The 25,304-nt window shown below is 46.2% G+C and overlaps 1 protein-coding gene across 1 annotated transcript in view; it reads right to left on the minus strand.

Moving 5' to 3' along the window:
- LOC146869341 (coiled-coil alpha-helical rod protein 1-like) overlaps positions 1–25,304 on the minus strand; it is a 223,758-nt gene that overhangs the window by 191,290 nt on the left and 7,164 nt on the right. Inside the window, exons 2-3 of the mRNA XM_085651076.1 lie at positions 15,533–15,600; positions 14,484–14,754 (exon numbers count right to left, since the gene is read on the minus strand). Of these exons, the coding sequence (XP_085507202.1) occupies positions 14,484–14,754; positions 15,533–15,584 (323 nt within the window). The 5' untranslated portion in view covers positions 15,585–15,600. The remainder of the gene's footprint in view (positions 1–14,483; positions 14,755–15,532; positions 15,601–25,304) is intronic.

Here is a 25,304-nt window from a genome sequence, read left to right on the forward strand (position 1 = left end):
GGGAAAGATCAGGTCAGCAGCCAGGTGTCTCGTTTCGAAATTACAAATATCGGCACCAATCTAGAATAGACTATGTTTTGATAAGTAATTCGTTAAGAGGCAGAGTGAAAAAAATCTCTTACTTGGCTAACCATCTTTCAGACCATTCAGGTATTCTGTTGGGTCTAGAATATCCATTACCTAGACCCTCTAAGACATGGTCGTTTGACCGCTCCTTACTTTTGGAGGAAGAACAGATCTTGTTCCTAGTACTAGAAACCAAATGGTTTCTGAAAACGAACTCAGGGTCGACTTCTATAACAAACGTAAGGGACTCTCTAAAAGCTTTTTTGCGAGGCCAAATCACCAGTAGTTCTTGCTATAGAAACAAAAGATACTAAGAAGAGATCTCATCCATTGAAGAAAAGCTGAAGGTTGCTGAGGCCGATCTAATTCGCCAAGCCTCCCATGAAATCCAGTAAAAATGTCAGGTTAAGTTGGATGGTCTGAAGGATCAGTTAGAGAACATCTTGCACTCTAGGCTTACTCGAAAATGGGAGGCAAGCAAAATCGCCCACTTGAAGTATGGTGAAGGGGCAGGCAAGCTCCTTGCGTGGAAGACCAAAATCAGACCAGACAAGGAATCACATTAAGGAAATTATCAGTGGCAATGATACTTTTTCTTCAGATGGGGAAATCAGTCATGCTTTCCAGACCTATTTTCGGGACATCTATTGTCAAGATAAAAGGGTGGATAGCTCTAGTGCTTAGAGCTGGCTGGGAGGCATCCCTCTTCCCTCTCTGAAGTCTGATCAGCAACAATACTTCGACCAGGCTTTCACTCATACTGAGGTCAGGGAAGCCATTTAACACTGTAAGAACGGGAAAGCAGCGGGCCCTGATGGGCTCCCAGCCGAGATCTATAAGATGTTGTGCGATAAGATCGTTCCCACCCTGACGTCGCTTTTTAATCAGGTGTTAGAGGAGGGCCTAAATGTAGGAGAGTAGGATCTGCACTTATGTTGCCCCCACTTTTTTTCTGATGTATACACTGGTTTCTGGCTGTAGTCTGGCTGGGTCCCTGCTAATCAGGGCCCCAGTCTCTCTGTTCTCTCTAAACAACTTGGTGTGCATATTAGATGCACTAGTGATTGGATACTGTGGTACCTTATGAGCCCCTAGTATATGGTACCTTAGGTACCTAGGGCATTGGTACTTTACAGGCCTACCAGGGACTGCAGCATGTATTATGCCACCCCTGGGAAGCATTCTCAATCGGACACCACAGGCCTGCTACTGCAGCCTGTGTGAGGTAGTGTTAGCACTCCTCACTGCGGTATAGGTTCCTATATCTCACCACACACACATATATATATATAAACCTATCAACCACCCCTATAGCAGGCCCTATCAATCCAGAGGGCAGGGTGCTTGGTTTACTATGTGAGGGGATGCTTCTGCATGAGCAGGACCTCTCTGCAGCTGGCAGAGTCTATTCTCTGTTACTGTTTGTGGATGCGGTTAAACCATATACTCTTAAGTGCATTATAACCTCGCGGTAAATGCTAACTTTGGAATGACTGCATCAAAACATGTTGTGTTTGGTGTCAAACAACTTGGAATCATACCCCCACACCAGTAACTGGTGTGGGAGTATGATCCCACCCTTCTAGAGGGGATGACATGTACCCACTGTACTAAACGGTAGAAATCTGAAAGAGCCCTGGCATCACAAAATGGATGCCACCAGCACAGACACTGGGCTGCCCTCCTGATGCTGACTGAAACTCGCAGTGGAGGAAGCCCAACAAAAGGCATCCTGTCATAGGGAGGTGTCACCACATTCCAGAAAGGATTTAGTGTATTGGAGCTGGGTGGGTGCACTCTTAGAGTGCTTTGAAGTCCTGCACTGGGGGAGCAGTAGGCTCCTCTGTGCATATGCCAGCTCAAACCGGTTCAGGGGCTACCTGTCCCTGCTCTGGCGCGAAACTGGACAAAGGGAAGTGGGTGTAACCACCCACTACCCTGACCCTCCTGGAGGAGTGGTCATAGAGCTAGGCCCTCCCCTATCTTCACTATAAGATAGCAAGCATTGCCATTGCAAAACAGATAACCCTGGGCGACGCTCTACAAAGAAGAATCCTGGCCCTTCGACGTTCCACTACCTTTGGAAGTCAGAAGAATCTCCCTTGGAGTCAAGGAGTGACTCCCCTGCTTGGCAGGCACCAAAAACCTTAATCAACGGTTGCAAACTTTCCCGCTCCCGGCGGAGTTCGAAGTCCCTGCTGCCCCGGAAGTGGATTTCCTGACTTCTCGACGGCCATTGTGAGTCCCCAGTGAAGCTGTGGCGAGTGGACCCCACGAGTGACGAGGAACAGCAATACCTGGGGACCGTGCACTATTGTCGAGTGCAAACCCTAAACAACGTTCTACGAACTTGTGCATTGGACCATTTGTGGCCAAGGCTTCAGCAGGTCTTGCACCAAAAATCAGCTGCCTACCCCGTCCTGAGTGACCGTGGGCTCCTGTGAAGCATTTCCTGAGGCGGCGTCTTCGCGATCACTTGCCCGTTGGCTAGTGGGTCCCCCAAAGACTTTCTCATCGACTCAAAGGGCTCTCCTGGTTGCTCCAGGCCTGCCCTCACTTACCCTTGTTGGGTGAGTCCATCAGACCTTGCTGGTCTGCTCCATCGACTTTCTTCAGTCTACACGAGACTTGCAGTTGCCAAGGCTTGTTGGTTCCAATCCGGTTGCCGACACCGTCATCAGCTGCAGACGTCGTGGGACACTCCGAATCCAGCTGCTGGTCATCGTCGATCCCTCCTGGACCTCGTGAGCGAAGAGTCAAAACACCATCGACGACCTGAAGCAACGCGACATCTGTGGTCATCCATCTTGCTGGCCACCGGTCACTGGCAAGTGACCTTGAACACTGTCCCTTTAATTTTCAGGTCTTCCACATCTTCAATCCATCTTCAGATTCCAGCGGACACTTCTCCAGTCGTCTCAAGCAGCAAGTCTTCTTTGGTCTCCCTTGAAAACAGCGACTCGACCCGACACCAAAAGACACCTATGCACCCGGCTTCCCTGGGTTAGGTAACTCGTGCACTCCGGTACCCTAGTGTGTGTTGGCCCTCGAAGTACTTACCTTGTAAATGGCTTGCTTGTTGACTTCCTCGAAGTGCTCTAGAACTTTAAAATTCAAACCGCGACTTGCTCCATTGAAACCAATAGGGAACCCGCGGCTGTGTTCACACACTGCACGCGTGTCCCGTGGGCTTGTTACTTACCTGCTAACACTGCAGTAGTGAAGCCCCAGCGATTCCCCAGGCCCTAGGCCTTGTCATTTTGCAAGTCGACATTGTTAACCCATTTTTTTAGTATATGGTCTGGTACGCCCATAGGGCTCCAGCCATAATTGTGCTTAATTTATTGTGAAACGTTGACATTTGAATGTGTACCTGGCTTCTAATCTCATAAAGAGATTAGTAGAGTGTGTCTAGAAATAAATACATATATATTTGATATATATACCTGTGTGGTGTTCTTTCATTTGGTAATTCAAGAGATTATAAGGTAAAACAAGCTGCTTTACATTCCTCAGAGACTTAGCCTGAAGGCTGCTCTCCACAGCTATCACTAGGATAGCTTTCTTTAAAAGGTTGTCTTAAACCTATCTACCATAAGAGTCGAATTGGGCTGGTGCAAGGTGGCCACTATAACTAGTGACCAGCATATGCCAGGCCAACTTCTCAGACTAAAGCTCCCAGCTTTGTGGAATGACGCTACTATAATCCTGATTTTGAAACCAGGGAAAGCTCCATCAAGCTGTGGGTCATATAGGCCCTTATCACTCATGAATGCCGACTATAAAATCTTCACTTCAATATTGGTAGCAAGATTAGGTCTCGTGGTGGGAGACATCCTCTATTCAGATCAGAAGGGCTTTGTCAGGGGCCGGCAGCTTTCTGACCTCACTTATGACTTTATTGGCACGATTGATCTGGCTTCCGCATATTCCCTTCCATTAGCAGCCATGACTTTAGACGCCACCAAGGCCTTCGACAGAGTGAATTGCACCTACCTGTCGGAGGTCATGAAGAAATTTAACCTAGGGGAAAATTTCTCTCGTATGGTTCAGTTGATCTATCAGAATCCATCTGCCAGACTTCTTGTTAATGGCAACATTACTGACCCCTTTAAGATCTCAAGGGGGACTAGACAGGGCTGCCCACTCTCCCCTCTCCTTTTTTATCTATATTTTGAGCCATTTGCTCAACGGCTTAGAGACTACCCTAATATCCAGCCTTTTAAGTATGGGGAGTGGCAGAGGAAGGTCGCCCTGTATGCAAACGATATCTTAGATCTTTCGGCTAACTTGCAATCAGCTTTTCCAGCCGTTATCAGTCTCGCCCAGGAGTTCGGCTTGGTTTCAGGCTATGAAATCAATGCCTCGAAGACTGAAATCATGACTTGGAATCTTGGAGGGACTCAGCACCAGCACCAGATCAGTTCCAAAATGAGATACTTGGGAATCATTGTTCTTCAAGACATCACTAAGATCACCGAGACCAACATAGCTACGGTGGCAAGGGAGAGCCAGAGGCTAATGAAATCTTGGGCCCTACTTCCTTTATCCATTATAGGCAGGGTCAACCTGATTAAGATGTCAATACTCCCTACAATGACTTTCCTCTTTAATTGTATCCCCCTTCACTTAGAAAAATCTAGCATTGATAAGTTGCAGAGGGATATCAACTCATTTGTCTGGGTGTATAAATCTCCCAGGATCGCATGGAAAAAGCGGAGGCGAAGGAGAGAAAAGGGAGGCCTTGCTTTCCCAGATCTCCAGCTCTATGCCTGGGCTTTCCAACTTTAACATTCACGTATGCTTTTGAGAATGTCTGTTAACACTGGTGCGGGTGGGATGTTCCTGGCTATGCTTAGAGGCACCAAACTACCGGAGGAGGGTTTTCTGTTCAAGTTCGGCGACCCAAAGATTTTTAAAAAGGTCAAGTTGAAGGTTCTCCAGGGCCTAGCAAAAACTTGGGCCAAATTGAGGGGCTCGGTGGCGCTTGGTTATTTTTCCAGCTTGGCTCCCCTCTTGGACTCCCCGGGGGCTCCAGAGTGTCTGAGGGACAGGCTGGCAATACCTTTGAGAGAAGCTGGGTTAGAGGTCTGGGTGGACCTGCTCCCTGGGGGTACCTTTGTTTCATGGGAACAACTCGAGGTCAAGGTTGGAGCAGGCCTCTCTAGATTTAAACACCTTCAGCTGGAAAGCTGGGCCCAATCACACTCACAACTAAATCGTAAGAACTCAGTGGGCTGTGGTAGCTTCCTAGAACGCCAGCTTGTGACTAAGCCCCCTGGGAAGAAGGAAGTGTCTTTTTGGCACCAGGCCATACAAGCGGTGGATGGCGAATTCAATCTTGCTGAGGAATTGTGGGGTGGCTCCTTACCTACACTAGACTGCGATCAATTATGGCAGAATTCTTGTAAAATCTTAAAGGAAGTAGTAAAACCGGCCTGATTAAAAAGGAACCACCTGTTTACTATCCACAGGGCCTATTTTTCTCCACGTAAACTGTCAAAAATTGTTAAAGGCCCACCGGTGAGTTACAAGAAATGTGGGCAGGTTTCTGCCTCTGACATCCACATGTTTAAAGAATGCACTGCCCTTGCTTCCTTTTGGGATAGCGTTGGAAACTTTTTGGTAAGTACCTTGGGATGCCCTATCAACATTGACTTATCTTTAATAATATTTGGATCTGCAGACAAAGTTACCGGCCCTGCTGGATCATTGCTTTTCTATGCTATCCTTCTAGCCAGGATGATTATGCCGCCTTAATACTCTTTGGGCTAAGTCGGCCACTTCCAGTTTTTCCCCTGGCAGTTTTACAACGAGTGTCATCTAACTCTTGGAGCTTGGCGGAAGAGTTATCTCAGTTGGTTCTTCATTGATCCCCAAGTAGGTCTGTTACCTGTAGGCGGGTATCCACTTCCAATTGCCTACGTCCCTCAGCTTGCTGAGTGTGGGTACAGACATCTCGGTGTGAATTGAAGCAAGGTTGGTGGCGAATGAGGATTAATAAAAAAAAAATTAAAATAAGTTCAAGGGTCCTGAATGGACCTATGTAATTCTTGAAGAATTCGAGAATCTAGATTTAAATGAAGAAAGTGATGAAGAAATAAATGCAGAGCAGATTGTCAAAGAAGTGAGACCAACCTGAAAATTCCCCAAGAATTTTAAATTTCACAAATAATTCGAAAGTAAAGAAGAGAAATCTTCTTAGCCCAAAATGGCTGATGATAGGGCTGCTGGAAAACCAAAACGAAAATGTATACAAAGATGCTGTAGAATATGCATATGTAGTATATTTTTAGTACTTATAATTTGGTTAGTACTAACAGTAGCCATCCCTTATTTGATGGTTACAAAAGAAAAGAATAACACAAATACGCATGAAAGGGTAGCTAACATTAAAAGAGATAGAGTAGTATTAGAAGCACCAGATGAGTATAAGATTAAAGGAGACAGAGTAGATTTAGAAACACCAGATGAGTGAGATGTACATCACACTGTGACAAATAATGACACTGCTTTAAATGTATTTACAAAGTTATTGGTGCAATACGTGGACACTACGGAAGTTAGTGATTGTTATGTGTGTATGAAACGACCTGCATCAGTAGCAGAAGGTGTAACATATCACCATATTCCATTATCCTATGGTATTTCTTGTAGTATTTTAGCAAGTTTGTTCTATAGAACAGGAAAATTACAATATTATTATTCTAATGTAGATGTGATTTTTTCCGAGGTTCCCATGCGAAAGAGCATGAACCCAGTTCTTAGTACTAAGGATGCACAGTTTATGGGAGAATATTTTCTAACTATGAAAACAATAGATATAGCTGAAGCACACTTTAACATGTAAATTACACGAAGAAGAAAAGATATTTTTGAATTTAGTTGAGCAGAGGAGACCGGACTTCCAAAGAAGGGCTTCTGAACCGAAACCTCAGATACCTCAATGGGCTGAGAAAGATGACATTTATAAAACTGGCAAGACTCATGCTGCTATGTCCCTGGACTTTGAAGGGAAGATCTGCCTCCATAGATTAAAGACTGAATATAACAATGAATTTATTGGTTCCAGTGAATGTGAACGTAATTTCTTAGTGATTGGGGGATGGGGACTGAAAGGTGGAACAGATCCAGTATTTCCTGGAGTTTATTACGTGTATGGAAATAAAGCCTATTTCAGGCTGCCTGATCATTGGTACAGGATTTGCTATTTTGGAATAGTATTCCCAAAGGTGTACCATGTGAAAAGAATCACTGGAAGCAATGAAGACGCAAAGGAACTAACACGTATAAAAAGAGCTTGTTTTTCTGAAATAGTAGGTGATATTTTTAGTGCACTGATATCTTCAGTGGGAGTAATTCTGAATTCACGAAAAATGTGTCAGCTATCTACAGTAGTAGATCGGTTATCTACTGACACTGCTGGAGGATTTTTGATGATCAATACAGAAATGGTTGCAATTAGATCTATGGTTTTGCAAAATCGACTTGCTCTTGATATATTATTGGCAAAAGAGGGCGGAGTCTGTAAAATGCTGAAGGCGCAACATTGTTGCACCTACATACCAGACAAAAGTGTTGAAATTGGAGGATATATTATGAATATTACAAAATTGGAAGAAGATTTGAAACAACTGGATTTTGACAGTATATGGAAGAAATTAACAAATAGTATTACTACCATAGGGAGCTGGTTTTCTAACATACGTAAGAGCATAATAGGTCAAATAATATTACCAATTTTGGGAATAATACTATTGGTCTTAGCAATAATGATATGATTCAAATGTTGTAAGAAAAGAAAAAGGTATGAAGTAAATGAAAATGGAAAGAAAAGAAAGTATGCGGAAATACAACTCGAAGAAATGAAAGGAAATCTATATAAAAGGATGAAGGGTTTACGGTATAGAAATGAAAAGGAAGGATATGAAAAAGTTGAAGAGGGAATTGAGATGTGCTAAAGTTGGCATCCGATTTAGGTGCTGTGAAATTAGTGATGGCGTAAAATGCCATCAGAGAGGGGATTGATGGAGCAAGGACTCGTATAAAAGAGACTTGCTTGAATGCAATCTTCTCAAATAACTAGCAATACCGTAATAATTGTGTTTGTAAATACTAATAATCCATCAAAAATTCGTACATTTAAGCTTAGGGGAAGCTTGCCTATGTGTCGTACTAACAAGTAACCCGAGAGTGACTAAAAATGGCTGCTAACGAGGGAATCTTTACTGCGCATGCGTCAACTACATATACGTAGTAATGACGTACCTATGCTTTGGAGGGAAATATTTGCAGCTGCGTAATCGCTTTCAAAATGGACGCTTGGAACTCACATGTTAATGCGCATGCTTATGCTGAAACTAACCCCTACAAAATTTGATAAAATGCTAATGCGAAAGATTTATATAAGTAAAGGGGGTTAGAGTAGAGATAGGTGGTATACAGTGAAATCGTTTTAATTTGAATTTAATGCGTCTCTTTCTGACTTCTTTATTAGTTCGTATTTTGGGCCTCAAAGGATGTCAGATGTCCATACCCCACGTGTCCTCCGCACATGTGTACTTGTAACCCGCCAGGGACCATGACGAATGAATTTGAAACTCATCCAAGGTCACGACCTCTATTTGTCCTGGGAACAGAATCATCTTCCTGACTGATGAATGAAGTTATTAAATTGTATAATTTTGATCGATAAAAATGTGAAATCGGGTGGGAAATAAAGCATTGGAAAGTAAATTAAAGGGCGGGAACACAGAACAATGAGCTTAAAGAAAAATATTAAACTTAGCATGGTGCGATGATCATCTCCCCTTTTCATGTACAATCAGAGTTAGAAGTTTCATAAATTCGAAACATTAAGGGGTGGTACATGCCATTAGAAAGGTATAATTGAGGTAGTTTAGTTAGACACACACAGCGAGACGGAGAATAATGAGATACCGAGATGCTGTCCGAGAATTAAAAGAATACTAAAGAAGATCCATTTCCAGACTTAGAACTTTGAGCCAATTAATTAGAAGAACATCGTGGAAGAATCGAGGAGGCACATAATAGAAGAAGATTGCGGAAGAATCGAGGAGGAAGATAGTGTCAGAGAGGGGTGCGACGCAGGCGTCGTATCTAGAAGAGGTCATCTATCCTGTCCCTGAATCCTGTCCTGAGCCTTTGTCACCTGATCTGTCCCAGGGGACCCATTCCAATTCCTTGGCCATGGGGTTGGTTTTCACACCATTCTAGGTAACTATAATTCTGTGTAGTATGTCATTGTACTGCTCTCTCTGTTTTCTCCCTATTCAGGTTCTGTCATCATTATCAATTTGTTTAACGATTATTCTATTTAAATTTTATTCCCGTCCTCTCCTTGGAGAAAATGGTGTTCTAACTGTATTTTGGTTCTTGGCTCACATTAATTAACTAGATAAACATTTAAAAACTCTCCTGAGTCTGTGGTTATTTAAAGGTTTATTCTACGTATATGTTACCTATACAGTTAATTAAAAGATACATTGACCAGAGGAAAGTACATTTGGTCGGAAAGGTTTGGTAAGAAATGGTTAAGATGAATTCATCTTACAGGTATTAGTATAACAAATTGACCCCCAGCGGTATCTACTAGCCTACGTGAAGGAGTGTGTGTTTATGGGCCTAGGTGAGTATATAGTTGAGTACCTGAGGTTAGTAACCCGTTGGATCAATTCACCCCTGTCAAGGGGGAGGGGGGACACTGCCAGGCATAACTGCACTGGTTCACTCCTATCAAGGGGGAGGGGGGACACTGCGGGCATAACTGCACCGGTTCACCCCTGTCAAGGGCGAGGGGGGGACACTGCGGGCATAACTGCACCGGTTCACAATCATTATAGCAGATGCTCTACAGGACACAGACGTTTTAATTTAACTCACAGGTTAAAGGCTGTTTCCTATGCACTGGTGCAGCCACGGGGCACGCGTTCATGTATATTTATCCACCAGCAGCACAGAATACCAGGGTGCTTGAAATCCTTCTCAGTGCACCTCAGGTGAAGTCCCACTCCAGGGCTCAGATGCCTCCCGCTGGCTGCCATAGCAGCACCTTCCCCTGTGTGAATCATGGTGACAGCCTGCACGTTGTTTTCCCACAACGGAAACTTCTGCTTATTCAAGCAGCACTAGTTCCCTTTAAAGAATATGGGCTGAATTAAAAAGCAAGGCTTCTCACTTGGGAATACAATCAAAGGGGTGATGGTCTGCTCTTCCGTCTTTGTCGCCAATCACAGGGGTCGTTATGAGCGAAAGTAATAGTGACCACACCATCATCCGCTCCACTCAACACACATGCACAGACGTCACCCATAGATTACACCGACACTTTCATTGTGGGTGAAGAACTGCTGCAGGTTTATTTCATACAACATAAGTATGACGATAAGTGGGTTATCTTACGGGCGATCCAGGGCAAGCAGCCCCTCGCTGCTCCGCCCGCCTGGCGAGCCAGCACGCACGGTGGGTCGATGCCCTGCAGTGCGGCACATATTTTCAGATCATCCTTTGGATCACGTGATCTGTCGCATACTCCCGCCCCTTTTGACAGGGGCGGAGCGTGTTGTGGCACACCCCCGGTAGGTTCAGGCCCCCCAACCGCCCAAAGGACTAACGGGGCGCCGCCGCGGTCTTCGCAGAACCTCCTTTGGCTCCCGGACCTTGGCTCGGGCACCCTTACTGTGCCGGACAGGGGTACCCTTACTGTACCGCCTGTCGCAGAGGTACCCTTACTGTACCCTTCTGCCTCCAGATCGCCCTGTAACTCCGCCTGCAACGCAAGAAAAAAAACAAAAAAAAACAAAACATTAAAACGTTCCAATAGCGCGCTACCTCCGCTGCGCAGGGTAAGCCGAAAGGGTGGGAATACGCGTGGCCAGGAGGAGCGCGCAGGAAGCAGAGGAAGATCAGAGGGGGTGAGGCGCCTAAAAAGGGGGTGCTAGCCTCGCCCACCCTAGTGGCACGCTTCCCCCGGACAATCCCATTGGGGGCCTCCCCTCCCCGAGGTGCGGCCTCACGCGAGGCGGAGCAAGGGGGGGAGGCTCCGACGGGCGGCCACTAGAAGGCTGCCCTGCTGATGTCCCCCTGCGTGGGACGCGGGCAGCGGCATAGTGACCACACCGTCATCCGCTCCACTCAACACACATGCACAGACGTCACCCATAGATTACACCGACACTTTCATTGTGGGTGAAGAACTGCTGCAGGTTTATTTCATACAACATAAGTATGACGATAAGTGGGTTATCTTACGGGCGATCCAGGGCAAGCAGCCCCTCACGAGCACCGCATCTAAAGACACCATCAGGCACAGAGAGACCGAGCGGCCCGCCCCAGAATCACAGGAGCGGAAGCGACCCCGAGGTTCGAACCCTGGCACTCAGCCCCAAAGTCGGCAGGCCAGCCGAGGCACCACATCCCCTCTCCGATCCATCCACGGGTCTGATCGCCAGACATAAAGCGCGACTCTGCCGAACAAAGCCCCGGCGCGCACCAAAGCACCAAACGCTAGCACCCCGATCCGTTGCCCCAAAGGCGGCTGCGCCGTTGATGGGGGGACACGCTGTAAACAATTGCTGTAGACTTTGCCCGTCAGGGATGACCTTGCCTCCACTGCTGGGGATTGAACCCCTGCTTTTTTGGGACCTGCAACACCAAAGGCTGACAACAATGCCGCTGAGCTACGGCTTCTGCTAAAAAAGCACTCTGTGCCCCTGTGCTGCAGGGGCTCTTAGACGAGGTAAAACAGCGAGGCCTCATTAACATGCAATTGGTCTTTTAAAGACCTGTGAAGTGCTCGGGTGCGGCTGGGTGTGTGCCCGGAAGCTGTCTCCCCGGGCTGCCAAACACGACGGGGGGGGGGCAGAAGCCCTTGGAGTGCAATGGGTGTTGCGCCGTTTGGAGTCTAACCCTGCATTGGAAGCAGAACGGCCCGTATCTAGAGCACCCCGGACTGTGCGTGGAGGCGACACCAGTGCCACGTAGCGCTGTACAAGGACAGTCCTGAGCGCGCTGTAGAGTCGTGCGTACGTGCTCTGCGGTGTAAAACTGTGACGCGTCTTTGCACCCAGACTTTACAGCGCTTGCATAGCTCCTCTGCCTTGTTAAGGGTGTGCTGTAGCTGAGTGTGCAGGCGCCTGCTTCGCAGCGCTGTCTGCAGCGTTAGCATCAGTGCATTAAGAACTATATTATTTAACAACTCTTCACGTCTTCTGCACGTCAGTGAGAAGTCCGTTTATGGTCGTTGGAAGTAAATGCCCTCTCTGAGGACCGAACTCAAGACCTTCTAATTATGAGACTGACGCGCTGCCTACTGCGCTACTATACGCCTCTGCATGTATTCGACTGTGTTTCTATATGTTAAGTTGCAGTCTCACTGCAGCTGTATGTTGCGTGCAGGGTATATCGTTCTCTAAGTGTGAATGCGGCTTGTCGTCATCACGAGCTGGAGTCTACCCGTGTGACACGCTAGATAAATTCTGTGTGATGCCGATGTGTGCGATGGACGGCACTGCTAACACCACTAGTTTGCCGCTGCCCACGTCCCCCGCAATGGTACCGCCACAGCATTAGTGCCTACACCATGGTCGCGGGGTTACGCAGCTGTTCCTGCATGGCGCGAAACTCCTCGCATGGCTCGTCGCGGTTTGCTCTGTATCCCGTGTAAACCTGCGATAACAACGGACCATTCCGCTAACCCCACACTACTCTTCGGCTGGGCGGGTGCTGCTGCCGAATTAGCAAGCCGGGTGACTGGTTGGTGCAAGGGGAGCGTTCGGTCGTGGGGATTTCGTGGTGAACGCCTTTCAGTTTTTTGGCGAGAAAGAACGGGCGCGATATCACACGACGGCCCAGCGAGTCAAGCCACCCCACACGGCCGGCGTCGCCGGGCGATGCCACTTCCTTCCAAATAGCCATCCCTCCTTCTAGGCCTCCCTGCGGCCCGGTAGCGTCAAATCCCGCCGCGATTATTTCTAAAATTCCGCCACATTATCCCTCAGAGGCGCGGGGCCCCACTTGCGTCCCCCCCCCCCCACCCGTGGCATCCGAGCCACAGGGCCCCGTCAACCTGGTCATGCCCAGGGACAGGGCCGGGGTGGGAGGGGGGGTTGCAAAACTCACCGATGCTCGATGGTAAGAACGCACGACGACGCAGGGGACCCCGATCGTAACCGCGTGGAATGGTCGAAACCGTCGATGTCAATACGCGTGGCCAGGAGGAGCGCGCAGGAAGCAGAGGAAGATCAGAGGGGGTGAGGCGCCTAAAAAGGGGGGGCTAGCCTCGCCCACCCTAGTGGCACGCCTCTCCCGGACAATCCCATTGGGGGCCTCCCCTCCCCGAGGTGCGGCCTCACGCGAGGCGGAGCAAGGGGGGGAGGCTCCGACGGGCGGCCACTAGAAGGCTGCCCTGCTGATGTCCCCCTGCGTGGGACGCAGGCAGCGGCATACTCGCTAGGCAGAGCGTTCTGCAGTCTCCTGTGTCCGCAGATTCGGAGAAGAGATCTATAGGTGCAGCGGTGGCATTGAAAAATTAAAGACTGCTCACAAAACGTTTGTTTCCACTTTGTGGCCAGTGGTTTAGTACATCTGGTCCCTGGTTTCAAACTGTAGTACAACTGTTGCCGAGGTTATCTGATTCTGCTCAATGACCGGACTCAAGAAGACCTGTCAGGGTATTATTCCTTGTGTCACTCGCAGACCGGAGACCTTCAGACCATCTGTGAGAGGGGTGGAGGTTACAACCAGCGAGAGACACAAGCCATGCTGAAGAGTGACCAGTGAGGACTGGTACCAGAGCTGCCGATGCAAAGCTCAGTGGCGCCCCCAGTGAAGAGGGGAGGAAGCTGCTGGCTTCAGTTATAGGGAATGAGTACTTTCTGAGCCTAAGAATCCATGTACAATTCATGTGGCACGTGCGTTGTGGAAGTGTCGAGTACTCTGCATACTCAGTAGATGGTTTGCTTCCGGACATGCTGGTCTGTAGTACTTCAGAGAGTCAGCCTCCTATTGGTGCCTTGGCGCTCAGTTGTATTTACATGTTAACTCGCTCACCTATACATTCCAAGAAGGGAGTGAAGGAAATCAGGAGTGAAGGAAAGAAGGAGGAATAGGAGGAAATAAGACAGGAAATAAACAAATGAGCAAGAGAGACCGACAGAGAGGCAAGAGAGACCGACAGAGAGGCGAGAGAGACCGACAGAGAGGCGAGAGAGAGAGAGATGTGTGCGTGTTGCAGCATGGCGAAGAAGGCATGCTGTGGGCCAGAACTGAGGGGAATGATGAGACGCGTGAGTAGCTCTCACTGTGGGAAAGGCTGTGCTTGTCCGTGGAGTCCGCAGTGTGTGAGGGGTGCAGTGAAAGGATTAGACGTCCGGCCTCTCTCAGGTCAGGTGCTGTACCTGGCTCTGGCATCCGTCTCCTCAGGATCCGCACACCCACGGCCGCGTGCTCCCCCTCTCCCATCAGTCCTTCTGTGCACCTCCTTCACGTTCAGACTATCCTGCAAGTCTCTGCTGGACGTACCCATGGAGGCCCAAGGGTTGGGGCCAATGGCGGCAGCAGGGAAGGGCATCTGTACCAGGGGCCGAACAGCTGTCCCTGGCGCAAGGGACATTGGGACTGGGGGCAGCCTGTTCTCGAAGTGTGATGGGGTCATCAACCTCGGCTGACCTAGAATAGCAAAAGAGAAACAGACACAAGTGAGGTAGACCAAAGAGCAAGAGTGAGGCTACAGTCTACAGATTATCTATCCAGCAAGAATTCCACTCAACACCTGCACAGAATAATTTAAAGTCAACCTCTGACCACCCTTAAGATATCATCCCCACCACAAACCTACTTTCAGAAAGGTCAAAAGCCACACCCCCTGCCACATATCGGACCCACAAAAGAGATGTCTCTTGAACCCGATCCAGCGAATGCAACCCTATATGCTCCCTTAAAACATCCATTTACCCAGTAACACCCCCTTGGAAGCGTAAAAAGCCAACATCTCAAGGCATTAATTAGACACACAAGAGACCTCCCTTAGCCCAGATCCTTCAAATTACACCCTCTAAGCCTCCCTTGAGGCACGGGCTCTCCCCGAGACACCCTTTTACTCAGAAAAATTAATCATTGAATCTCCCTCTTCAAAGATACCAGATCCACCAAAATCCTGCTGACTTTAAATACCCATTAAAACAGGGGTTCATCTCATCTGCCATATATATTCACTCTCTCACGGAGTGAAGTCTCACTATGCAGAAAGGGGTTTCACTCTAGTCTATCAGACTGCAGGATAGCATCACAAGTGGAAATGACTGCTTACCTTATTATGTACCATGGGTTTGACCTAAATCGTTCAACCTCACACATCTGAAGGCCATGAAACTTCGGTATATTAGTGCTATAGAAATAACTGTTAACATAACATTTCAGCTGCAGATTTTTAACTGAGAAGTGTTACCTGCTGGCTTTGGAGGTTCCAGTTTCTCCTCAGTTTTTCTTCGCTCATCCATCGTTGTCTGATTTGGCCTTAGAAGACATAGAAAACAACACCGTTTGGATGTTTGTATTCCACACTTGCGTGCATGAGTGTCGGATAGTATTCACCTAATCCCCGTGCTCTTGGGACTAACGACCATTTTCTTTTAAGTAAACGTTTGAGATGGGTTGCTCTTAGAACTGGGAGAGATGGAATCACATCTCTGAAGCAAGGTAGAGCCTACACTGATTAAAGGAATGACAAGCTTAAGAGTGAGTGAGTACTGCATACATAATATGCACACCGCACTGGAACCCCTGGGCACAGATTCCCCGGATCTGGCATCTAATCTTAACACCACGCATTCCAAATGAGACCACAACATTAAAACATGGAGTTTTCTTTGAGCCCTCGCAGTTCTCGCCCCTGTTCTCCATCTTCGACGCCTTCTTGCTTACCTGCATTTACTGACCTGTAGGAAATACAGGACTTTACTTAGTGAAAACATAATATGCCGATATGAGTTGAGTCAGTGTCTTACTCAATGCAACCTCGAGGAAGCGCAGAGCAGACAGCTCGCAACGAAACACTGTTGAAGACCTTTTAATTCTTGAAACCACAATATACCAAAAACCGACACAAAATACAAAACTGCGACAAAGGCCCATTATTTGAACCAAAGACCCTACTTTTTGCATTTTTTATTGTTTATAAACGTAATTTTCAATAGTAGGGGATGAGAAAACACCTGGCACGATCAAATAAGAGGGGTACCACAAAACCACATCTGCTTTTGATAATTATATCTTCTCTGATTGCCTTGGTTTTGGTATCTTTGATAGCCACCACAAAAGGAATACGATCCTCTGCCCCTAGCTCCCCGAAAAGGAGTCTTCCGATATTGTAAGGTGCCAAGGGATCTAGCAGGGTCAGTATCTTTTTTGATGTCTTGCAAAGCCTCATCTATATGTTTCCTGAATAACATATCACCATCAAATGGCATGTCCAAAATCTTCATTTGGACCTTAGGGCGAAAGGTGGTAGATTTCAACCATCCCTGACGTCTAAGGACTGCTGCTCCGGCAAGTTGACGAAAGCCCAAGGAGGCTAGGTCCATAGAAATATAAATAATTTCTGATGCAGCCCTTTCTCCTTCAAGAAGAATTTTCTTTGCCTCCTGCTTCTTGTAATCAGGTAGGTAATCGAGGTATGGAGAAATGTCCGACCATAGTTGGCGGTCATATCTCCCTAGAATCGCCAAAGAGTTTGTAGCACGAACTGAAGCACCCACCATGGTGGTGAAACGCTTACTAATGTTATCAAGGCGCCTTCCATCCTTATCCGGCGGTGTTGTCACAGGAATGGATGGATTCCGAGACTTACGCTGAGCCGCCTGTGAAATAACGGAATCTGATCTAGGATGTCCGGACAGGCAAGCAGGAGCATTATCCAGTGCTCTGTACTTTTTTCGATTCTAGGGAGAATCGCAGGCACTGAAAATTGAGTTTATTATTTTAGTCCCTTCTTCCCGGATATGATCTATTATAGGGATAGAACGTACGGACTTCCTACTCTGGTCCTTAAAATCGTAAAGGAAACAATCTGTTTGCTTCACAGATACAGGAAGATGAAACCGTGTTGCTGCCCTCTCCATAATTGTGTGAAAACCTCCAATATCTTCCGGAGGGGAATCTAGTGCCTGAGGAACTGGTGAGGATGGCGTAGGAATCAAGTATTGATCCCATTTATCCACAGTTGTGGGAGAGTTTGGTAATTCCCATCTTCAGCCACAGTATCGCCATCATCATCTTGGACTAAATGTTGCGCAGGTACAACCTCCTGAGGAACATTGATAGGGGCAGAAGGACCTGCAATAGCAGCAGGTTGTGTTGGAACAGGCGCTGCTGGTGGAAAACGTGTATGATAGATCCTGCATGAAGGCCATAGGCATTTGCACCATAGGTTCCTGCTGAAATGAAGTCTCTTGAGGACCTCGCAGAGACTCACAAGGCTCATAGTACTCTTCCTCATCGTCATCATCCTGATATTTGATCCAGAGTTGAGAAGGGTTATGTGCTGGGCTAAAAAGTCCATCATCATCTGACTCCTCCAGATAGTGACTAGGAGACAAGGGTGAAATATGAGAAACGTCCTGGTAATAAGTTTCTTGAAGATGGGAATGACGACGATAATTTTGATGTAGAAACTGGCGTAATCTGTAAAGATTTAGGCCTTTTACGCTTCAGTGTCGACGAGATGTACATAGACGGTGAGCCAGTATCAGCCGAGATAGCCATAACAGAAGCTACCGTCGACGTTGTAACCGTCGACTGAAAAACCATCGTAGACGATGTGGTCGTCGTCGATGCCGCTGCCGTCGTCCATGGTGGACTCGTCGACAGGAGTAGTATCATCGCCGACGGTGGACCCGTCAACGGGAGCTGAACCATCATCGACGTCGAAAGCGTCGACAGCATATGTCCCCTCGATGACGAGGTAGGCGTCGATGAGATTGGCATCGTCGATGGCGATGATATAATCATCGACGGTGCCGCCGTCGACGAAGCGATCATCGACGACGGGATGTTCTTCGTCGACGACGAGGAATCACTCACCATCTGAGGAGATTTCATCGACGACGGTGCTTTTCTCGACGTCAACAGGATCCTGACAGACTCAGAATTCGTTTTCTGTTGTTTTGAGGCAGTTTTCACGGAAATCTTCATTTTTTCACCAGATTTCACCTCTGAAGAGAATGAAAGCTTCTCTTTTCTAGAAGAAGAGTGACCAGTCTCAGTGTGAGGCTTCTTTAAGGTCTTACTCTGTCGCTCAGGGGGATCATCAGATCTATCCCTCTTTTTGGCCAGAGGGGTGGACGCCTGAGGACTAACACTGCCATCATCTCCTGAAACGACATCAGATGTAGCCTTCAAATTCCCCAGCCAAACCAGCAATCTTCCTTCTCTGTCCTTCAAAGTCTTGGCAGGGAAGGTTCTACAAATCCTGCAGTCTTTAACCTTGTGTGCTGGGTAAAGACAATAAATACATTCCTTGTGGGGATCCTCAAAATGTAGTCTGTTCTTCCTACATGAAGAACAAGGCAAAAACAAGCTTTTCTTTGAAGAATCAGACATAGCTACTCACAAAGTTCAGCCAAAGGTGAAGAAAAACTGAGCAGAGCTCAGGGAGACTCCCTGTCACACGAGGTGCGGTAGAAAATCTGAGGGTTTGCCTCTCTGTGGAGGGTTCTAAGAGGGTGCTGCAGCCTGATTGGCTGTGTTCCAAATTTGGTTCTTTTTACAAAAGGACTAAGATAGGCTAATGTAGTGACTTTACTATCCATAGTAGCCTATTGTATAATGTTTTTATGACTATTATGTATACATTTATTGTACCGCGAGACTCCCACCTCGTCGGCAATACCCCAATACTGGATAAGTTTAACTGCTACATTGATATGGAAAATGATGATGTGGTGGTCAGACCAATCACAGGGGAGGATCGACTCGAGCTGGGTGGAGTCCGCTTTGCAAATGACTAGATCGAGGGTTGACCCTTTTTTATGGGCGGGGCTGTCACAGATTTGGGACAAATTAAGGTCGGATAGTAAATCTTTGAGGCTATTGACCTCTGGGTCGTCAGGGTCATTCCAGTGGAGGTTAAAGTCCCCCAGGAATATCTGAACGTTCTGTTGCCAGACATTTGTGGCTAGGATATCCATTACGTGTTCAATGAAGGCGAGGTGGTTTCCTGGTGGATGGTAAAAGGAAGGTAGTGTGCATATTGGCTTGTTATTATTAGAGATGTCTAAACATAGGTATTCACAGGAAGGGAGAACCGGGGAGTTGGAGTGGTTCACAGAGAAGCTGTTCCGATGTATGCAGGCAATACCACCACCTGGCCTATCAATTCTATCTAGTCTATAGAAGGTGGTGTGAAAGTAGGGAGCACCTCCTATTTCTGATTCAGAAAGTAATAATATCAATGGCTTACATAGAAACATAGAGTTGAGGTTTACGGATCAGTAGGCCAACGTCTTCCCCTCCAAACCAGTGCCTACTGGTTTAGTACTAATTCAATTTGACCAGAAGGAGGCATACCTTCGAAACATATCCTAGTTCTTTCCTGCCTTATTATCTCTGCTTGTTTATTATAAATTCTCAACATTCCTTCATTTTCTCTTGATTAGAAATCTTTGTTATTCCGATCACATCAAGTCTCTTAGTTATAATTTCCTCATGTTCCAGACCCTCCCTTTGCAGACCATGAGCAGTTTAAAGAAATCCACTCTTTCATCTCGGGTGGGGCTCCACTGTTGAGCGTCCTCTTTCCAAGTCAATGTGGATGCTGCAGTCAGTGCTGCCTGGATGAGGCTCTGGTTCCGATCTTGCAATGAGCAGAGTTAAGACCTTGAGGGACTCTGGGAGTTTACACCCTGAGGAAGAGGGTGTTTTCCTCAAAACACATGTTGGATGTACGTATGGACTTAGTTTCAATAAAAAAAAGATTTCTGGGTCTGGAACCTGAGGAAAATCATGTCCAACAGAGTTGCTGTGATCCGAATAAAAAACACATTTCAGATAAAGAGAAACACTATGGAATGTTGTCAATTTGTGATAAAAGAGGAGATATAATAAGAGACTGAATGAACTAGAACAAGACTTGAAGGTGTGCCTCCTTCTGATGAGGTCAATGGTTTAAGACTGCAAGTGAGGTCACTACCACTGATGAGTTACCAACCTCTAAGTTGGGGTGATAACTGATTTTCAAAGGGGAGGGTTCTCAATCACACCTCTTCCCATTTGGGAATGGTGTTGGCAGACTCAGAAGGAGAAAGCAGTGATCAAGGGCACCACTGCCTGTTCCACCTGAAGTGTTCTAAAACAACACTTTAAAAAACAAGCAATGGCATAGCCAATAGGACTCGCCTTTGGGACCTTATGTGTTTAGCCAGAACTTTTGGCTATGTTGTAGAGCATTGTGGCTGCCGTGCATTATGTTGAAAAGTTATAATAAAAAGTGTTAAGCATTTTTGTTACCTTTATACAAACGAAGACGACATTATATACAACTGAAAAACCTGATTAAAAAAAGATTTCAACATAAAAAATGTCATCTACTTTTTTTGTACTTGCACTGCTGGCAACTTCTTCCTGCCTGTTCTCATGCTTGTCTGTTATACATTTTTTTGTTATGGGGAAGCGGAACATAAATAACAGGGACATGGAGGTTGGAAAACAGTAATTTAATTAGAACACGAGCAGCGGACGGACACTAGGGGTGAATCAACCGATGCCAGATTCCAAGGGAAGACTGACGTGATGCTTAGGTGGTGCGCTGATGCAAAATGGTGGTGGTGAATGATGTTTGGTGCTCAGGTGGTGACACTATATGGTGTGGATTGGAGGTACGTTGTGGATTGTGGAGTTGTGGAGTTGAAATATGTTGTTTGGTGTGCAATTATGCCGTGTGTATTGGAAATGTGTGGAGTTGATTTGTGTGGCATGGAACTCTGGTGTTCAGTGAAATTATGCTTAGAGAAATTGTGTCATGTTGTGGAGTGCACTTATGTTGATCGGTGGTATGTGGTATACAGTGCATTTATGTGGAGTGTATTTATGCTGCATGGAGTACAGTGCAATTCTGTGGCGTGTAATTATATGGCACTGAGTGGTATTATGTGGAGTGTATTTATGTTGCATTGAGTAGAGAGTAATTATGTGGCGTGTAATTATGTGGTACTGAGTGGTATGTGGAGTGTATTTATGTTGCATTGAGTAGAGTGTAATTATGTGGCGTGTAACTATGTCGCACTAAGTGGTATTTTGTGGAGTGTATTTATGATGCATTGAGTAGAGTGTAATTATGTGGCTTGTAATAATGTGGTACTGAGTGGTATGTGGGGTGTATTTTTTGCATTGAGTAGAGTGTAAATATGTGGCAATGAGTGTTATTATGGGAAGTGTATGTTGTATTTAGTAGAGTAATTGTGTGGCATGTATTCATGTGGCACTGAGTGGTATTATTTGGAGTGTCTGTTGCGTTAAGTGCAGTGTAAATATGTAGTATATAAATATGTGGTACTGTGTGGTATGTGGAGTGTATTTATGTTGCATTGAGTTGAGTGTAAGTATGTGCCGTGTAATTATGTAGCATTCAGTGGAGTGTAATTATGTAGCGTGTAATTATGTGGCACTAAGTGCTATTATTTGGAGTGAATGTTGCATTGAGTGCAGTGTAATTATGTAGAATATAATTATGTAGCACTGAGTGGAATTGTGTGGAGTGTATGTTGCATTCAGCAGAGTAATTATGTGGTGTGTAATTATGTGGCACTGAGTGGTATTTGGAGTGTATGTTGCATTGAGTGCAGTGTAATTATGTAGCATATAATTATGTGGCACTGGGTGGTATTATGTGAAGAGCATTTATGTTGCATTGAGTAGAGAGTAAGTATGTGGCCTGTAATTATATGGCACTGAGTGGTATGATGTGGAGTGCATTTATGTTGCATTGAGAAGAGTGTAATTATGTGGCACTGAGTGGTATTATGGGGAGTGTATGTTGTATTCAGTAGAGTGTGATAGTGTGGCATGTAATTATGTGGCACCGAGTGGTATTTGGAGTGTATGTTGCAGTGAGGGCAGTGTAATTATGTAGCATATAATTATGTGGCACTGTGTGCTATTGAGTGTATTTATGTTGCATTGAGTAGAGTGCAAGTATGTGGTGTGCAATTATATGGCACTGAGTGGTAATATGTGGAGTGTATTTATGTTGCATTGAGTAGAGTAATTATCTGGAGTGTAATTATGTGGCACTGAGTGGTATAGGGAGTGTATGTTGTTTTCAGTAGAATGTAATTGTGTGCGATGGAGATCCACGCCTCCACGTGCACCTGAGGACTCCCGGCTCCTGGCTCCTGGCTCCTCCCTTTTCCCTCGAAGCTCTGCAGCTCCGGCGCGGTTGATGGCGGCTGACGGCGTGAGCGGCTGGCGTGTCTGAGACGGCGGGGGAGCAGCATACTGCTACTAGCTTGCCGTGAAAGCTCGTTTTCATCGTTTTCATCGTTTCTGGGCAGGGAAGCAGCTTGGTTCATGGACTTCGAGACGTGCCGCTTCTGACATAGCGTTGTACTTTGCAGCATCGCAGCATCGCAGGGCAGCGTCTACAGTATTATTTCATCCCAGAGCCGGTGTCTATACCTGCGCCCAGCATTGACGCTGCGCCCGAGGGTCTTGGATGCGGCTGCTACAGTGAGAGGTGGCTGAGCTGCAAGCGCCAGGTGAGCTTCAGCAAAAACGACATAAAATTTCTTTTTGAACTTTTTGAACTCTCATATCTCAGAAACTAGCTTATGGTAGCAGCATCCGGTGACAACGATTAAGGCCTATATTTGCTCTATCTGCTTTGGGGATGGGGAAGCTGTTGAATACACGGAAGGCGAAGGCTTCTCGCATTCAGGCTAAAGAGGCGCGGAATGCCGCCAAATTATTAAATAAGGGGTGCCTCGGTGATGGTAAGGCAAAGGAGAGAAGTCACAGTGCAGAAAGTTCGGAAGAGCTCGAGGAATCTATCTGTGAGACTCTGTCTTCATCTCTATCTCCATCTTCAGTTTTGAAAGCTTCTCACTGCACAGAAATCGCAGGGTCTTCGTTCTTTAAAGACGGGGCATCCACGCAGGCAAGCCCAGTGGAGGGGGTTAAAGGCACTAAATCATTTCCTCTCTTTGAAAAGAAAAATGTTGTGTCTGCCCAAGTTTCTTCTGCTCTCTCTCCTCCAATTATTCACCCTCCTAATTCTTCGCCTAAATCTAATTTAGGGGCACCCCCTATGTTATCTACGCCTTCTACGCCTTCGTCGAGTGATAATCCCTCCGCACATCCCCCAACAACTATGGCAGATGCTTCGACCACTAAATTTGTCTCTAATGTCTCTAATGGGGACCATCTCAGTCCTTTGCTTGATTTGGATACTGGGACAGTGGGGGAGATGAAGATGACAGTCAAGGATATGTTAAATTTAATCCTCGACGAGGTTAGAGAGCTGAAGAGGTTCCAGAGATCTGAGCTAGCTTTAATCCATCAACGTCTGGATAAAATGGAAGATCTCTTTTCCGCATTCCCCGCTCGATTGCAAGAAGCCGAAACCCGCATTTCTAGTTTGGAGGATCAAATGATTAAGGTCAAACAGGACACAAATCAGCTCTCCCTCACCTCACGTGCTCTTGAATCCAAATTGGACGATTTAGAGAACTATAATCGTCGATCTAACCTACGCATAGTGGGGGTTCCGGAGGGTCTTGAAGGGCCCAGCACGCTGCAGTGGGTCACCTCTTTTTTGAAATCTAAAGTCATCCCTAATCATGAGGGCGACCTGACTATTACGCGAGCACATCGCGTTCCCGCTCAGCCTTTCCCAAATTCTTCCCTTCCTCGAACAATTTTATTGAATTTTTCGGACATACGGATTAAGGAGACTATTCTTTCAACGGCAATTCAGCAAAGACAATTTTTCGTCAATGAAACCGTGAAGTGTCGCATTTTTTCAGACATGTCTGCGTCTGCTGCTCGTAGAAGAAAAGAGTTTGTCCAGATGCTACAATTATTTAAAGCTAAAGGAGCTCAAGCCACGATAGCACAGCAATCCAAACTCAAAGTTTTAGTGAAAGGCAAATTATTTATGTTGTCAGATATTGCAGCAGCGCAGGAACTACTCCGGGACATTTCCAGCTCTTTATAAGGATAAATTTGGAAAAATTTGGGAAATCTATGGTCTTTAAGGACTTGGATTTTGTTGGGTCTGGGGTTTTTTCTTTCCCTAAATATAGACTGATAGTTGTGACGGTCGTGGTTAGATGATGTTTTTTTTGGTAGGGTGAGGGGAGGATCAGGTGCACAGGATGGAGTGCGGAGTCCAGGGGGTCCAGGGGGTGAGAGATGTCACCCGATTGGCAGGGGGTTGGAACCATTGGTCTGCGTGGGTTGGGGAATCTTGGCCAATGGTGGGGGTGGGGGGGGCGATTGGAGGGTGGGGTTTGGGGGGGTGGTGGGTGTGTTGTAGGGGTTAAAATAATGAAGTCTTTAGTGCTAGGTCTATTATTATGTTTTTTATTAACTATTCTCTGCCTGATAGGTGGTTCTTTGTTTACTAAAATGAGAGATTCCTCCAGAAAATATGTAATCTATCTAAATACTGAGTAGTGACTGTTTGAAAATTATTTCTTTCAATGTGAACGGCTTAAATAACCAAAAGAAACTACGGGCCATAGAGCTATGGATTAAGTCGGAAAATCCTTCGGTAATATTGCTGCAGGAGACTCATATCCCAAATGCAAAATTGGATCAATTCTCTATGTTTAAAAAATGGGCCTCATATCGTGGTTTCTCTTCATTTTCAGAGGCTCAGCGAGGGGTTGCCATATTTCTGAATAAGAATATTTATCCTGAGATCATACAAACAAATGAGGATGCATCAGGACGTTGGTGCTGGGCCTCTTGTAGAATAAAAAATAGATTGAGACCTATTACATTCGTTAGTTTATACGCTCCGGTAGACGATTGCTCCTCAGTTTATGAGGATCTATTTCAATCTTTACTGATGGTGGTAGGAGATATCATTATTGGAGGAGATTTCAATCTAATTATGAACTTACGGCTGGATAAGACCACGCAATCTAGGAAACAAGTCAAACTTAAATCATTGAAAGTTATTCTTAACTATAAAAAAACTTTGGACCTTTGTGATCCATGGC

The sequence above is a fragment of the Triturus cristatus genome, chromosome 1_1 (assembly GCF_964204655.1).
Source record: "Triturus cristatus chromosome 1_1, aTriCri1.1, whole genome shotgun sequence".
In the NCBI taxonomy this organism is placed as follows: Eukaryota; Metazoa; Chordata; class Amphibia; order Caudata; family Salamandridae; genus Triturus; species Triturus cristatus.